This window comes from Drosophila montana, unplaced genomic scaffold (genome assembly GCF_035044405.1).
Source record: "Drosophila montana isolate Dmon_TW-CO22-7 unplaced genomic scaffold, ASM3504440v1 contig_1455_1, whole genome shotgun sequence".
Lineage (NCBI taxonomy): Eukaryota > Metazoa > Arthropoda > Insecta > Diptera > Drosophilidae > Drosophila > Drosophila montana.
The window spans coordinates 814682-828878 of record NW_026996406.1 but is presented as its reverse complement, the minus strand read 5'-3'; the positions used below and the strand labels follow the sequence as shown (position 1 = coordinate 828878).

The 14197-nt window shown below is 44.7% G+C and overlaps 4 protein-coding genes across 4 annotated transcripts; all 4 read right to left on the bottom strand.

Moving 5' to 3' along the window:
- Positions 1-765: 765 nt before the first annotated feature.
- On the bottom strand, positions 766-1397 carry LOC135431333 (cyclin-dependent kinase inhibitor 1C). The gene is made up of 2 exons (XM_064686420.1): positions 1281-1397; positions 766-1209 (listed from the first exon to the last, which is right to left on the bottom strand). The coding sequence occupies exons 1-2, from the start codon at positions 1386-1388 to the stop codon at positions 766-768; spliced, it is 552 nt and encodes a 183-aa protein (XP_064542490.1). The 5' UTR covers positions 1389-1397.
- A 2327-nt stretch (positions 1398-3724) lies between these two features.
- Positions 3725-4934, bottom strand: LOC135431339 (uncharacterized). Its single transcript, XM_064686434.1, has 2 exons — positions 4532-4934; positions 3725-4465 (listed from the first exon to the last, which is right to left on the bottom strand). Exons 1-2 carry the CDS (start codon positions 4541-4543, stop codon positions 3974-3976), a joined length of 504 nt encoding a protein of 167 aa, XP_064542504.1. The 5' UTR covers positions 4544-4934; the 3' UTR covers positions 3725-3973.
- Positions 4935-7367: 2433 nt separating this feature from the next.
- Positions 7368-12920, bottom strand: LOC135432352 (uncharacterized). Its single transcript, XM_064688017.1, has 2 exons — positions 12825-12920; positions 7368-7898 (listed from the first exon to the last, which is right to left on the bottom strand). Exons 1-2 carry the CDS (start codon positions 12918-12920, stop codon positions 7368-7370), a joined length of 627 nt encoding a protein of 208 aa, XP_064544087.1.
- Positions 12572-13470, bottom strand: LOC135431410 (cuticle protein 64). Its single transcript, XM_064686549.1, has 2 exons — positions 13404-13470; positions 12572-13344 (listed from the first exon to the last, which is right to left on the bottom strand). The coding sequence occupies exons 1-2, from the start codon at positions 13413-13415 to the stop codon at positions 12943-12945; spliced, it is 414 nt and encodes a 137-aa protein (XP_064542619.1). The 5' UTR covers positions 13416-13470; the 3' UTR covers positions 12572-12942.
- Between the last annotated feature and the right edge of the window lie 727 nt (positions 13471-14197).

Sequence of the window (14197 nt, the reverse complement as noted above, 5' to 3'; positions counted from 1 at the left end):
GGCTAACAATGTTTGACACTGGCCGGGAGCCATTAATTTATAGTGCAAGTGTTTGTTTAAGCCTGGCTTAATTGGCCACTGGCCAAATTGCACGTGCACTTCTTCACTTTCGGTTGCTTTCGGTTGAGCCACCCAACTGCACCACACCTCTTTGTGGCCCCTTGACGGCTTTTTGGTCAGCGGATGAGGTAACTGCTGACTTGAGGCAACATGGCCCAAATCGTGACTTTGTTGTCGTCGCATTTGTTTAGAAGGCGCGTTTGCTTTTATGGCGCCTTGAGGGGGCCAATAACTTCTTGCACCGCTCGATTTTATATAATCGATAGTTGTGTGTGTGTGGAGGCCAAAATGGAAAACGATTATGACATTTTAATAAAATATTGCCAAAACATGATAGACGGCCAGACAACATAAATTGAACGTAAAGAGTGCTCTTTTCAAGTAGAGGGTATATAGGGGGTATATGCGGCTGCTTGTCAAAGTTGTATATATTTTTAAAATTGTATATTGATTTTTGTATAAACCCGTTTCATAAATTGATTCACTGTTCCACGCCCATTTCTCCCACTATCTATATAGGAAACCTTTTTTGGATTGGGAAGATTTTTTCCCCACATTCAAAACCATTTTTTTTTTCACCTGAAGAGAAGAGTATATATTGCAGTCAGAAGCATTTGATAAAAAAGTTTTCAAATTGTTTTTAGTTTAAAATCACGATTTTATTAATAAAAAATTCGCTAGGGAAACAATTTTTTGAAGACATGTCTAGACCACAACTGGAGCAGGGGCGGGGAAGCTGTAGGGCGCGGCATAAGGAGCGGCATAGGGTGCGGCATAAGGAGCGGCATAAGGAGCGGCATAGGGAGCGGCAAAGGGTGAGCCAAGGGTGTAGGGTGAAGCGTATGGTGCAACCAGAGGAGCGGCATATGGCGAGGCCAGAGGAGCAGCGGCGTACGGAGCGGCGTATGGGGCGGCGGCGGCATAGGCAGCTGGAATACCGGAGACATAGCGGCTGGAGTAGGGTGGTGTCAGCTCGAAGGGTGCCGTGGTGTAGGAGGATTGGGTGCCATCATAGTTGTTGCGGATATCCACCTGGCTGCTGCCGCCCGCAGCATAAAGTGGTGCATTCGCGTAGGCCAGTGGTGCGGCGAGTGGTGCAACGACGCCCGGCTTGGCCACGGCGCAGGCAACGAGAGCGGCAATGATGAGCTGTGGGAATGAGGCAAAGTGCATCCAGTCAAATATTTGAAGTGGTTTTCAGGTCGTGGCAGGAGACTTACGAATTTGAACATGTTGCTGTGGTTGTCTAGTGGATGAGTCTGGACTGATAATGTCTGTTTTGGGCCACAGTTGCGCTTTATATAGCCACTGCACCGCTGGGCCAACATTCTGCTCGACTTTGTCGTGCATATATTTTTTGGTCGCTTCTTTGTGCGAGCCGGACGTGTTCAGCCTTTGATAGTGGCTAGGAAGTCCAAATCCAAATCGCGGTCGCAATCGACGAGTTGTCAAATTTCGCAAAGTGCTCGCATTTGTATGCAGACACCACCGCCATCATCGTGTGGGTCAATTGTGGTTGCCAATTGGCGGTGGTTTTAGCCTCAATTTCAAGCTAGACCTGCGGCTATAAAATGCGTGTCGCCTCGCAAGTGTCGCATTAGTGCGCATTTAATGGGGCGGCCATAAAAAGAATTTCAATTGCCTCGCATTGCTGCGCATCCTGCGTCGACCTTGAGCTAACCCCCAGGGCAATTCCCGGACAGGATGTGCTCCGCTCGAAATCGGCATCTGTTTTAGCCATTATTCAGCTCGTCTTATTGGCCCGCACAGATTGGCCAGCTCTCAAACCGGCTCGCGGACTTTTAATGAGCAATCGTCGGTCACGTGCTGGCGACGTCGACGTCGTCGTCGCCGTCGTCGTCGCCGTCGTCGTCATCGGCAGCCTCCGCTGCCCCGTCGCAGTCGGCGTTTCGCATTGTTTTTTCCAAGATGAACTCAAGGCCTTGCAAGATGATCTGCTCAAGTGACCAGTGAGCAGAGCTTGGTGCTACGTGGGGTATGCGCATGCGTAACTGTATCCGCATATTTATACCCTGTAAATGTGTACAAAACGGGTAAAAATAACGTTGTGCAAGCGTTTGTAACAGCAGGTAGAAGGCAATTTCGAGACTCTGATGGGTTTTAACTTTTATTTATCGATATCTAGCCATAGCTCTATAGCCTATAAAGGGGATATTATCTTGTTAAGCATATTTAGAACAGTTTTCTTAATGTTCCCATATATCTTTCCGTCATTATATCTTATGTTAACTCGACTTTTATTGGATCTAGCTTACCAAAACTTAATATAGATACGTCTTGGAGTCTATAAGGTGTACATTTTTTTGCTGAGCATGAACTACTTTTAATATCTGTAACCATCTACCCATGATTCTATATACCCCAAACGAACTCGACTTTTCTTGAAGCTAACTTGATGAAACTTTGTACAGAGACATCTGTGAGCGAATGAAGTATATATAAGCTTGATCAGCATAATTAATCAATTTTTTTCCCTATATACACTTATTTGCCTTAGTATCCTTTGTGAACTCGTCTTTCAGTGAAGCTACATCGATCAAATTTGTTACATCTACCTATTTTTGCTTCAGTTAGGATATATATCAAATACGAAGAATGGGATAACAATATGATAATGCACCGATAGGAATGATCGATAGATATAGATAGGCTTAAGTGAACAATCCTGCATTTCAATTTTATTTCAACTAATATTTCCTAGGGTATTTACTATTCGGCATTGCTCTTTCTTGTGGCCTATCAAAATCTTGATCAACGCAACGACCTCTCACTTCGGTGGCGTGTAAGCGATTCTTGACTGAGCTCTGATTATGAGTTCTTCCATCAGGTTAGTCAGTCAGTTGATGGTTATACGGAAATTTGAGATATGCCGCTCACTTCCTCGACGCCCTCTCTTGCTCCGGGCCAGACCTGCCCCTACGTAGGCATCAGTTAATAATAATAAAAATATGCATATTTAGGAATGTTTTTATTTTTATTTGTCGGACAGTACCGTTCGTTTTGGTTATTGTTTTCTGAGTTTGGTTGCTGTTAATCCAGTTATAAAAAGTGGTTTCTCAAAAGCTGGATGCAGATCAGAGTTCCGTTTGCTGATAAATCGCACATCCGTTTAATGGGATTTGCGGCAATCAATTGTGTCCGGTTAACCGATAGGCCAGGGGGCATCTAATTAGGGGGGGAGGGGAGATTGGCGGGTTACGGCTAGTAAATCAATGCCAAGTTTAAGGCCTTACGATCAGCTCCTCGAGCGCTGAAACAGCTCTCGAAACACTTGTATGCAAATTAGATGTTCATCTCATTTTTTGTTGTTTAATAAGCGCCGTAACCCCCGCAGCCTGCACCGCCGAACCACAGTGTGTGAGCATAAACAAATATTGATCTTTGATAAGTAGCAGCTCGATCGAGTGAAAGGTGCGATCGTCTGATGAAGACGTCTCTTTGCTGGCGATGGTGCTGTGACCTTCGACTCTCCACTCCACTCCACTCGATATATGCAAATGCAGCACAGACAAACCAGAGACAAGAGTTTGCAGTGGCAATGATCCGCTGGATGGATGGAGATGGTTTGATTGGTAATGAACCCACCCATAAAAAAGCGATCGATTTAAGGGCGATCTTTGTGTTTAGTTGTGGCGAGAGCTTTAAATGGCAAGTAGCTTTTACTTTATTTACGAGCATATTTCGAATATATTTCGAGTATATTTCGAGTATATTCACTAAGATGATTCACACACACGCACGCGCACACACACACACACACACACACACTCACTCACAGAGGTAATAAAAACAGTCGGTTGTCTCTGTGGCTTGCGTTCAACTTAATATCAACTAAAATCGATGCCTATGGAAATCTATACAGATATGTGGTGCAGCTGGTGGTGCAGCTGGCTCAGCGCCTTTGTATTTGCGCCGTGCCGTAGGAGGTCAGCCCGGTGGTGCGCGGCACTGTGGCATATGAGGCGCCCGCCTGCAGCGGCAAATTCGCCACATTCAATGGCATCAGGCCAAAGGGCACGGGCAGCTTCAGATTCAGCGAATTGGCATCCGCATGCGCCGTCGCCGAGCCAATGGAACGACCCGTCGCCGCGGCGGTCAGCGGTGCCGAGGCGGCGGAGGCGGCAGCGACAGTATTGCCACCGAACACGTAGCCACTGCTGGTTAGCACCTGGGTAAAGGCCGCATGCTCCAGGGCTGGCTCCACAAATTGTCGCGCCACCTGCTGGTGCGACAGCTGACGCAGCGGGGCACGCGGCGCGGGATAATGATAGGCGCCCAGCTGGGAGCTGGGCGAAATGGAGTACTCCAAGTGCGAGACGTCCGCCAGCACCGCCGAGGTCAGCTGCAGCGCCAGTCCCATCAGCAGAAGATTGGCCACAGATTTCTGAAAGAAACCGTTACAGATTAGACGTACACACACACACACACACACATATGCACACACACTCACTTTGTGAGACATTTTTGCCGTTAGATTCTTTGGATTGATTCACTTTACAACACTATTCACTCGCGTATTCGATTGAGTCTCGATTGGGATTCGTTTGCGATTCGTTTCTGTTGTGGACGGACGCAGCTTTTCGGGCTGATTAAAATTTGTGCGCCAGCTGAAGATGCTTTTTATACCCCAGATACAAAAAACAAAAAACAAAGCGCAGAGCCACAGCTGAGCTTCAGCTGAGTTCTGCCCGCGGACGGACAGACGAGCAGCAGGTGAGGCACTCGACCAGTCAAACAGTCGCAGCGACGACTCGACCAGTCCAAGACCCAACGCAAAGCAAAGCGAGTGAGAGAGACGAGAGTGCCGAGTCTTGACTAGAAGATACCCTGTTTATTCGGAGAAAGAGGTCGAAAGCACTTCGGAAACTCTTACGCTTAATGTAGGTAAGCGTGGTGAGTAAATACCCTATAATCAAAGAACGATTGTTACAGTATTTTTTAAATATTTTTATTTATTTATTTTAATATATACACTTATGTCAAATTGTATTGGTTTATTTGTCTAAAATTTAACATTTGTTGAACAACGCGGTTAAATATCAAATATTTTTATAAATTTACGTTCTTTTCTTACGGGCTATTCATTTGAATCGAGCGAAGTTGGCTTCACTCGATCTCGACATTACAATCGAACATTATCGAATCGAATGTTATCGAACCAGATCAACACAGTTGCATACATAAAAAGCAACTGTCGGGGAACTTTGGAATGGAACGCATAAATATTAATTCTTATGTATGTATAAAAAAAGAGATACAGCTTATAAGTAAATTAAATATATTATTTTTCTGGCTGTTCTACAAATTTGTATACCCCTTTACACCATTTGTTTGGTTACAGGGTATAAAAACAAAAATCAAAATGCGTTTGTGCTTCTGCCGACACGACGCTGCTGCCTCTGCCAGCGTCGCTGCTGGCGTCGACAAAATATTTTGGCTTTCAGCTCAGTTGTTGGCTGTCCCCCTGACGACATGGCTCTTGGCTTTTGGCCATATGCGCTAACTTATTCATTCTGCTTCTATTTAACAGTTTCTTGTTGTTGTTGTCCCCCTCTCTCCCTCTCTCTCTCTCTCTCTCTCTCTATCTGTCGCTGTCGGGTTTTTTATTTCGCTTTAATTCGATGCCAACGTCGACTGCAGCTCTGGCATTTGTTTTTGTTGTTGTTATCTTGTGACTCTGTTTATTTATCTGTGCTAAGTTGTTGGCTTTTTTTATGAGCTGCTTTGCTGCCGCCTCAGCTGTTGAGCAGCGCCTATTGATAATATTTAGTTTGCCTTGCATATAAATCAATGTTGGTCACTTCGATTGGCATCCAAACTATGCAGCAAGCCGCCAGTCAGTCAGTCACTCAGTCAGGGTCGTCGCCAAGGGGGTTATTAGCTAGCTGATTAGTTGCCCCCACTTTTGCTCATCTACTAATGTCAAATAGCTGTTAATCGATTGCTTAATATTCAGCCGGAGCTCACAGCAATTAGCTTTATTCATAGCTACGGAAAATGTGTTGGGATGTGATTGCTATGAATATTAGGAATTTTGATTGTTTGTCACATTAATTAAAATTTTTTTTGTATTTATACTTAATAAAAACATCTTCATTTTATAAACTTGCTAAACATTACAAATAATTATAAATTATAATCGAGAGCTGAGCTAAGTTTAATTCATACATGAATATTTTATGTACATATATTATTCATTAATAAATTCTTTATTCTCTTATCTTTTTTTTCAGAAACTTGAAGCTGCGTCCTTTATTTTCTTTTAGACGAATATACAGTGAAGGCAAGGATTATGCTTTAATTTAAATTGCTGACAGCAAGAATTTTTTTGTGCTTGAGCTTTCATTAGCTCTAATAAAAGGCATAAAATTTGGTTTAAGGATTTAAAAGAAGTAAGCACTTTGCACAAATATTCAATTAGCTACATTTAAAAAATATAGAACATATTTTGTAATTTTTAAGTAAATTAGAATAATTTATTAGCTTAAATTGTTGCCTAAGATATTCAAAGGTTAATTTGAACGAGGGCGTTAAGCGCCCCCTCCCAAGTCGCGCACCTGCTTAGAGCTGACTGCCAAAAAAATCAAATAAAATAAAAAAAAACAACTACAACAATGTCGACACCTTGCAAGCATGTTGAGCATGTTGAGCAACTGCGGATAGCTCAATGACTGGCTAATAAGTCTTTAGTTAATGTTGTTTAGGAACTTAATTGAGACGGCAACCCCGACTGCGGTTTGAACAACAAATTGTCGGCAGCACGCCAAGCGCCAAGTGCCAAACGCCGAGCCCCAAACTCGGACCCAAAACCCAAACCGAATGCCCAATAGAGATTCGTCGAGTGGCTGACCTCCTGCGAAATGTATTCAGTTATAATTTGTGCTAATAAAAGCAGTCATCGAGAAGAAGAAGAAGAGTTGACCCATTTGATGGATTCGGATTTGCCTAACGCTGCTGACAGCTTCAATGGATTTCGCATTGAGGTGGGTCATTCGATGGATCGATCGATCCAACTCGACAGTTAGCTTCGGCTTTAATCATTTCTATTGACTTTACGGTGGCTCAAGCAAGCCCCATCCGCTGTATATGATTAACACGCGCTGGCGTTCTTTACGATGGCGCATAAATTCCGCGCAAGATGTTTTATTATCAACAATTTAAATCACACACTTATAAATTCTCTCTTAATTAATAGCTAATATACGCGACGGCGCGATTGTCGATTAGCATTGAAATTAACATGATTATAACTAGATATATGTATGTGTGTGTGTGTGTGATATGCCTCACCAGGCGGTATCACAGGGTAGCTCAGCCGGAATCGGAGCCGGCGCCGCATAGGCAACAGCGGGGGGCGCGGCATGAACATGAACCCGGGCATACGAAGGCTGCGCGTGGTAGGCGTAAGCGTGTTGTGGCGGAGCATAGCGGGCCACAAACGTTGCTGGTGGTGGTGGTGGTGCAGCATAGTGTACAACTGGCGGTGGCGGTGGTGGTGGTGGAGCTGGTGCAGCGAAGCCCGTATACGTGGTGGTTGTGGTGGTTACAGGTGCGCCCAGCGAATACTTGACGACGGGAGCAACGGGCGCCGCGTACGTGCTGATGTGGTGTGGTGCAGCGTATTTAAAGAAAGCTGGCGGCGGTGCATGCACCGCATGTGGTGCAGCATAGGTGAGCGTGGGCGGTACAGCGGCATAGGTCAGCGCAGGTGGTGCGCTATAAACAGCGGACACTGCCACAGGAGCCGGAGCAGATGGTGGACCATGGTAAAAGCTGGCGTGCGAGGGCGCATAAAGGCAGAAGAAGAGCAGAGCGAGCTGAAAGGGGAGAGATGAGTGAGAGTGAGAGGAGCAGTGTAATACAGAGAGAAGAAGGATGAATTTCAATTATCCTTGATTCTACTTTCTACAGGAGCTATGTGATATAGTAGTCCGATGTTGAAGTTATATCTTGAACGGAACCTGAATCTGAAAGTTTTATCCAGAAAGCTTTCAGGCTAAAAGAAGAGCTCACACAGAAAACACTTAGACACTTAAATAGGGCTCTGCTTTGCTCTGATCGATAATTTGTGAACTCTATGAAATCGATTCCTTTTTTGGCTTAATAGTGTCAATTGATACCTCTAATGAATACGCCCAAAATACTTACAATCCTGCACATGTTTGTTTGCGGCAATTGTCGATTTTATTTCGTACGTTTGGACTTTCAAAGACTTTCACATAAAATGAATTGATTTGGTTAAACGACGCTGGTTTTTATACTCCGCTCATCTGATTACGCATTATGTGAAATGTTTAAAAAAACAAACAAACTCCATTACGGGAGCATTTCACGCAGCCAAAGGCCACGTCCCATCGACAAGCGAATCGTGCGGCCAACTGCACGCGACACGTTTCGCAATCTTCCAAGCTGCAGTCCCCCAAGAGGCGGTCCCTAGACCCTACACCTACACACACGCAGAGCAAGCGAGAGGGCGAGAAATGTGTCCAGAAGTTGCCATGGCTAGGTGGAAGTCGCAGCAGCTGCAGCTGGTTCCAGTTGCAAAGCGGAATTGCGAGCACGTTTCACGCCTCATGACTTCGAGACTTTGATTGATGGCAACGGCTGCCTGCTGCTGAAAGCCAACAGCAAAAATAAATCTCACAATAAAAAACCGCCCACCCGGCGGGTGTGTGCCTTTAAAGCCTACACCTCGAAGCAGACTAAGCTTTTTGCCAGCACAAATGAATAACGCGCGGCACGCGAAAGTATGCATTGTGTACAACAAGCCGTAAACTCTTTGAATTTTCGATGCTTTCCGATGTCCGATTTCGGAATCATATACCTCTTTCTTCTCGCATGGATCCCGACTATCGATTGACACCAAAAAATCGGAATTTTAAGAAATGGCCCAATACTATGTTTTTTGGCTGAAAATTGCTGTGACCACGAGTCGAGCGAGACCAATCTTTCCAAGATCGGGGCATATTTGGCCGAGATACTGCGATTTAAAAAACGCGAAAAAATGCCGTTATAATTTTGAAGATTTTTCGTTTTCTTCCGATAATTCTCGGCTAAAAATGGTCTGATTTTGGAAAGTTATACCTTTTTGAACTCGTACCGATCTCTGGAATCGAATTGCTTGGAAATCCCAAAAAATTGTGAAAAAAAAACAGGCAGACGAACAAAAATCAAAAATTTCATTGCCTACCCAAACGGAGCGGTGGAGCAGCTGGTGGAGCAGCAGAAGTACCAGTACGACGAAAAAAAAAAAGCTTATTGGGCCAATTAAATGGCTCGCAAATGCGCAACACGTGGCACGCCAGCCCCGCCCCAGAATATATCAGGCGCAAAAAATTAGCATAACGAAGTATTCCTCGCCAGAAATCAATATGTTTAGGGTATTGTAAGCCGAGAATGTGCCAGATTTAAATTCCCTCGCTCGTGCAGCACTCGAGCCTCGCGCCTCAAGGGGCACGGGGGCAGCAACATGGGGCAAGGGGCAGCAGCAACCGTTCAAGTGCCGCTGGCAACAGCTGCTCAGGATTTTGCCGCGCAGACTTGTTGCCGCGCATAAAGCGCCTTAAATTGGGGCCACGTGCTCTCGGCACGGCACGGCACGTCACCTCAACCCGCTTTTCCCTTACGACTTACCTGCTTCTCTCTTTTTTTTTGTTTGTTTGCTTGTGGCACCTGCAGCGCCCACTTGTGGCACGCGTTGTGCTCACGCAGCGCCAAATTGAAGCACGCATTGTTGCTTTTGAAGTTTGGCAATTCCTTGCTCTCCCTCCACACATATCTCTGTTTGTGTGTGGCAGTAATATATGTTGCTTATACGCCGCGTTTGCCCCGGCTGGCATTGAACCCCCGCACTTGCAACATGAACAGCACCGCGTGTTGCAGCTTAACGTGCACAAGTCCCAGGCGTCAACTAAGTGAATTGCCAACCTCGCTGCACTCAAGAGTAGTTTATCATGCACTTCCATAAAGTGAAAGTCAACAACTTGTGCTTTGATTTAGTTCAAATCACTTAAACAAATATAAAACTAACTTTAAACTAGGCTGAGATAAAGTATGTGCACAGTTTGGAATAAGAACATTTGTTTTTATGATAGGAAAATCACTTGAGGACCTCAAGGAAAATGTTCAGCTTGGGTCGCGTTTTGGAGGTTCTTACACATAAAACAAAAAACTAATACACAAAAAGTTCAATTCTGAAAGAATATAAAAGGTTTGAACCAATATGTCACCTTTAGGTTCGATCTGTTGGTTCATTATATTTTTCACAATTTTAGGGGCTTAGGCTCCAATTAAGTCTTAGCAACTGATTCAGTTCCAGCTTCGGTTTCAGCTTGTAAATCAAATGAATATTTCTGCTTCATGTATTTCCTAACAGTCTTCGGGCCTGCTTAGAGATTTTAAATGCCCATTGTGCCTGCCCATCCACAGGGTATAACCAGCCGAGTCAACGCTCTCGCTGGAAGGTCACTCGAAAGGGAATTGTTAAGCGCGTGGATGACGCATGTGTTGGTTGCATTTCCTGCGGCCAGGATCAGCTTGGACAGCTGGTTGAGTGACCGACCGCAGTAATTAAGCTGGAAATGTTGTTATGCCATCCAAGTGCAGCTCTTGTTGCTTGTTGCGTTATTTGTGCAACCAATTGAATGCCCTTTTAATTGCATGCGTGACGCTCGCTGCAATCAACGGCAAAGTCCTTGATGTGTGTTGATGTTTGTTTTGCTTGTTGTGGGCGAAAGGTCCTTGCACTTTTTGGCCCTGTGCAATGCTTACGCAATAGACAGCACGTTCCTGGCCAACACAACACAAATAGCCAAATTGCATGGAATACTTTTAAGCTGGGCCAACTTAACTCAAGACCTCCCCCCCCAAAAAGCACTCAAATCGACTGAGCTCAAGCTCAAGCTACGAACAGGTGTTTCGATTGCGACAATTGCAGCTCGTGGCCTCACGGTGTGGGAAATCGACGGCAGGTAACTGTGCCATGAGAGCACCACTGTGTGCCCCACCACGCCCCACACTCTGCCCCACACTTTGCCCCCATTTTTTGAGTGCACTGTGGCAGAGACAATGCTGCGCTTGGTTGAATATTCAATGCGCAAATTGCAAGTAGGAAGCGGCCCACAATCTGTGAATGGGCCCCGCCCCGCCTCACCTCACAGTTCTCTATGCAGCTTCGCTGAAGGTCGTTGCCAAATTGTGGTGCGGCCTTTGCTGGCTCTGATCCGCTTGACTGGCCATCTAATCCGGCCATCTGAGCTGAGGACAGTCGCCGGCCGGGTGTCAATGTTATGTTTCACCAATAAAATTATAGTCAACGATCGTTGGGCATAATTTATGTCGATAATGCGCATTGTATCTGATATTTGGTATCTTGCCCACAATTATTGTACTGGCTAAGGCCAGCAGCACCACAATGCAATGCGTTGTTGCCGCCGCGGACAATAACAATATTATTTATAACAATATTATTAATACTAAGCACAGATCGTTCGTTTTGGCTCAACTTGTTGGCGGGCTGCTCTATAAACATTTGATGAAAGCCAACTAACTTGGCCAATACGATTTAAGTGACATATTTTGTGCGTTTGGCCCACTTTTTGATTTGCTCCAATTTTTAGCTCAATTGCGAAATTAGCTCGAACGACGCACATGACGTTGGACAGGCAGGCTTTAATAAATAATTATTTCAATTGCTCCACTCGACGCACTTTCATTTCCAGCCACTTGGCCCCCCCGCAACCTCCCCCCTCGCTACTTTTCAACAGGCAGTCGCATAATTGCCAGGCGTTGGCATTTGTAATGCATTTAGTTTTTCAAGGAAATTACAACACTTTGCAGGCTACACTGAGCGAAACAGCAAACCAAATGTTCAAACCATAATATCCAAGGAAATTGAGCTCTTTTATTGTCAAACAAATTTTTGATAGAAGCTTCAATTAAACAAATCATTTTGTGATCGTCGGACTGACAAGTGGCAGGTCGCCGGTTCAATTTTAGCTTTCAGTTTATATATATAGAAAAAATCATGGAAAAACTCGCATATATAGAATTCGAAACAGAACTTAGAATTGTTTTCAAAAATATCATTACTTTTTATTTTCATATTTTACATCTTTTGCATATTGTATAATTTTTTCAACTTGGGTAATCAGAATTTCAGATTGTCAAAATTCTTTATGGTTTTATTTTTCTTTGCTTGTAAAATCTGTTAAATTTATCACCTGCTTCGAAGGCTTCTCCCATTTTTATGTACTCTTCTTTAAGTGGTACTCAATGTATACTAAAATGAAATTTAGTTTAGATACTTTACTTTTCGCAGTGTATTTAACAGTTAGCAAATTCAGATAATCAGAATGTTCTTGACTCTGATACTTTTCTCAGCTTTGTTAATTTATCTTGCAGTTAAATATGTTTCCATTTAAATATATAAAAATTGGCCCCGTTTTTGCCCAGTGTAAGCAGTAATAAAAAGTGATCTATTGTTTTCGAGTTTTGAATTGTTTTTATTTACTTAAGTCGAAACCACGAGCATTGCACAATAACAAAAAAACAATCATATATACAGCATTAACTTGATCTCTCCTGCTAGCTCTCTCTCTATCTCTCGCTCTCTCTGTCACTCTCAGGCTGTGTCTCTGTCTATCTCCGTCTCTGTCTCTCACTTTAATGTTAAAATGGGTTTATTTTGTGTTCTACACTTTGACAGCGGCAAAGCGTGCGAACATTGTACTGAAGAATCTCACACAATCTCTCGGTATTATCCGATTGGTAATGTAGATGCAGATGTTGTTCTCGTTGTTGTTGTTGTCCTGATCGTTGCTGGTCCTGTGGGTCGTCATGGGGATTGAGCCGGAGCAGTGCTTAGTGCAGATAGCCGTGTCCATAGCCAGCATAGCCCAGGCCGTAGCTGCCATAGCCGCCATAGCTGCCATATCCGCCGTGTCCATGGTAGGTGGAGGTGGTGTGCAGAGCTGGAGCGGCAATAACTGCGGGCGCATGATAGACGGGCGCGGCATGCACCACGGGATAGGCCTTGGTGGCAACCTTATAGGTGTTGGCATAGGAAGTGGCCAACGGGATGCTCTTCACAATGGGCGCATGCACAATGGGCGCGGCATAGCTCTTGATGATCGGCGCATGCGAGATGACGGTGGGCGCATAGGCGGGCGCCAGGGCGGCGCCATAGCCCAGGCCATAGCCATGGCTGTAGGGCGAAATGAGGCCAGCATTGGCAACGGCGCACAGGGCGGACAGGACGGCGATCTGGAGGATGCAAAAGAGTTAAGTGCTGCCTGAGACCTGGCTGCGGCGCGTATCCTTACCAGCTTGAACATGTTGTTGCTTGGTGTTTGTAGATTTGGCTGCTACTTGACTGAAGAGCTGAGTGTGTTATGCTTAAACAGCAGCGCGGCTTGGCATATTTATACCGAATCAAAACTTGAGAAATATTCTGAAAACCACATAGACAATGCGACAGCAACAACAACAACGACAGCAACAACAACGACAACATGAATTTGCGAGCGAACTGCGAATCAAAAGCGTGAACGCCCTGCCCTGTCCACAACTTCGTACAGCTTCGGCTATCGAGTCGGGGGCTTTGAGAATAGCACAGAGGCATGCTGCAGAGGCTTATGAGTGTGAGATACGATCTCTATCTCGATCTCGATTCGAGCTGTGATGCAGTGCGCCACAGAAATCAGTCACGCGCCACCTTGTTGCCGCGATTTAGCCAGACAGAGAGACACAGACACAGACTAGAAAACTCTGTGGTGCATGGCAAATGCATAAAATAAACTAAATCAATTACTAGTTACTAGTTACTGTTACTACGAGTTGAAATAAGTTGTCAGCGTTTTTGAATAGAGTACAGCCGGAAATTCTGAAGGGGCAACCAGCGACTAGTGCAGAGTGTGAAAAGCGCGTTTTCCAGCCATTGTTGTTCTTGTTGTGGTTTTTCTTGTGGCTTTTCTTGGCGTGCTTTGTTTCTCGTAATTGTTTGGTTTTTTTTTTTTGTTATTTTATTGTAATTTGCGGTTTACTTAACAAGCAATTAACGAGCGGCCACATATCTGACAAATGTTCATTGTGCAATGGTGCGTACTTCCAGCTCAGC

Coding starts and splice junctions, on each gene's coding strand:
- LOC135432352 (XM_064688017.1), bottom strand. CDS start 12,920: ATGACGACCCACAGGACCAGCAACGATCAGGACAACAACAACAACGAG. Junction 7,899..12,824: donor GGATAATACCGAGAGATTGT/GTGAGATTCTTC, acceptor CTCCCCTTTCAG/CTCGCTCTGCTCTTCTTCTG.
- LOC135431333 (XM_064686420.1), bottom strand. CDS start 1,388: ATGTTGGCCCAGCGGTGCAGTGGCTATATAAAGCGCAACTGTGGCCCA. Junction 1,210..1,280: donor ACAGCAACATGTTCAAATTC/GTAAGTCTCCTG, acceptor TCATTCCCACAG/CTCATCATTGCCGCTCTCGT.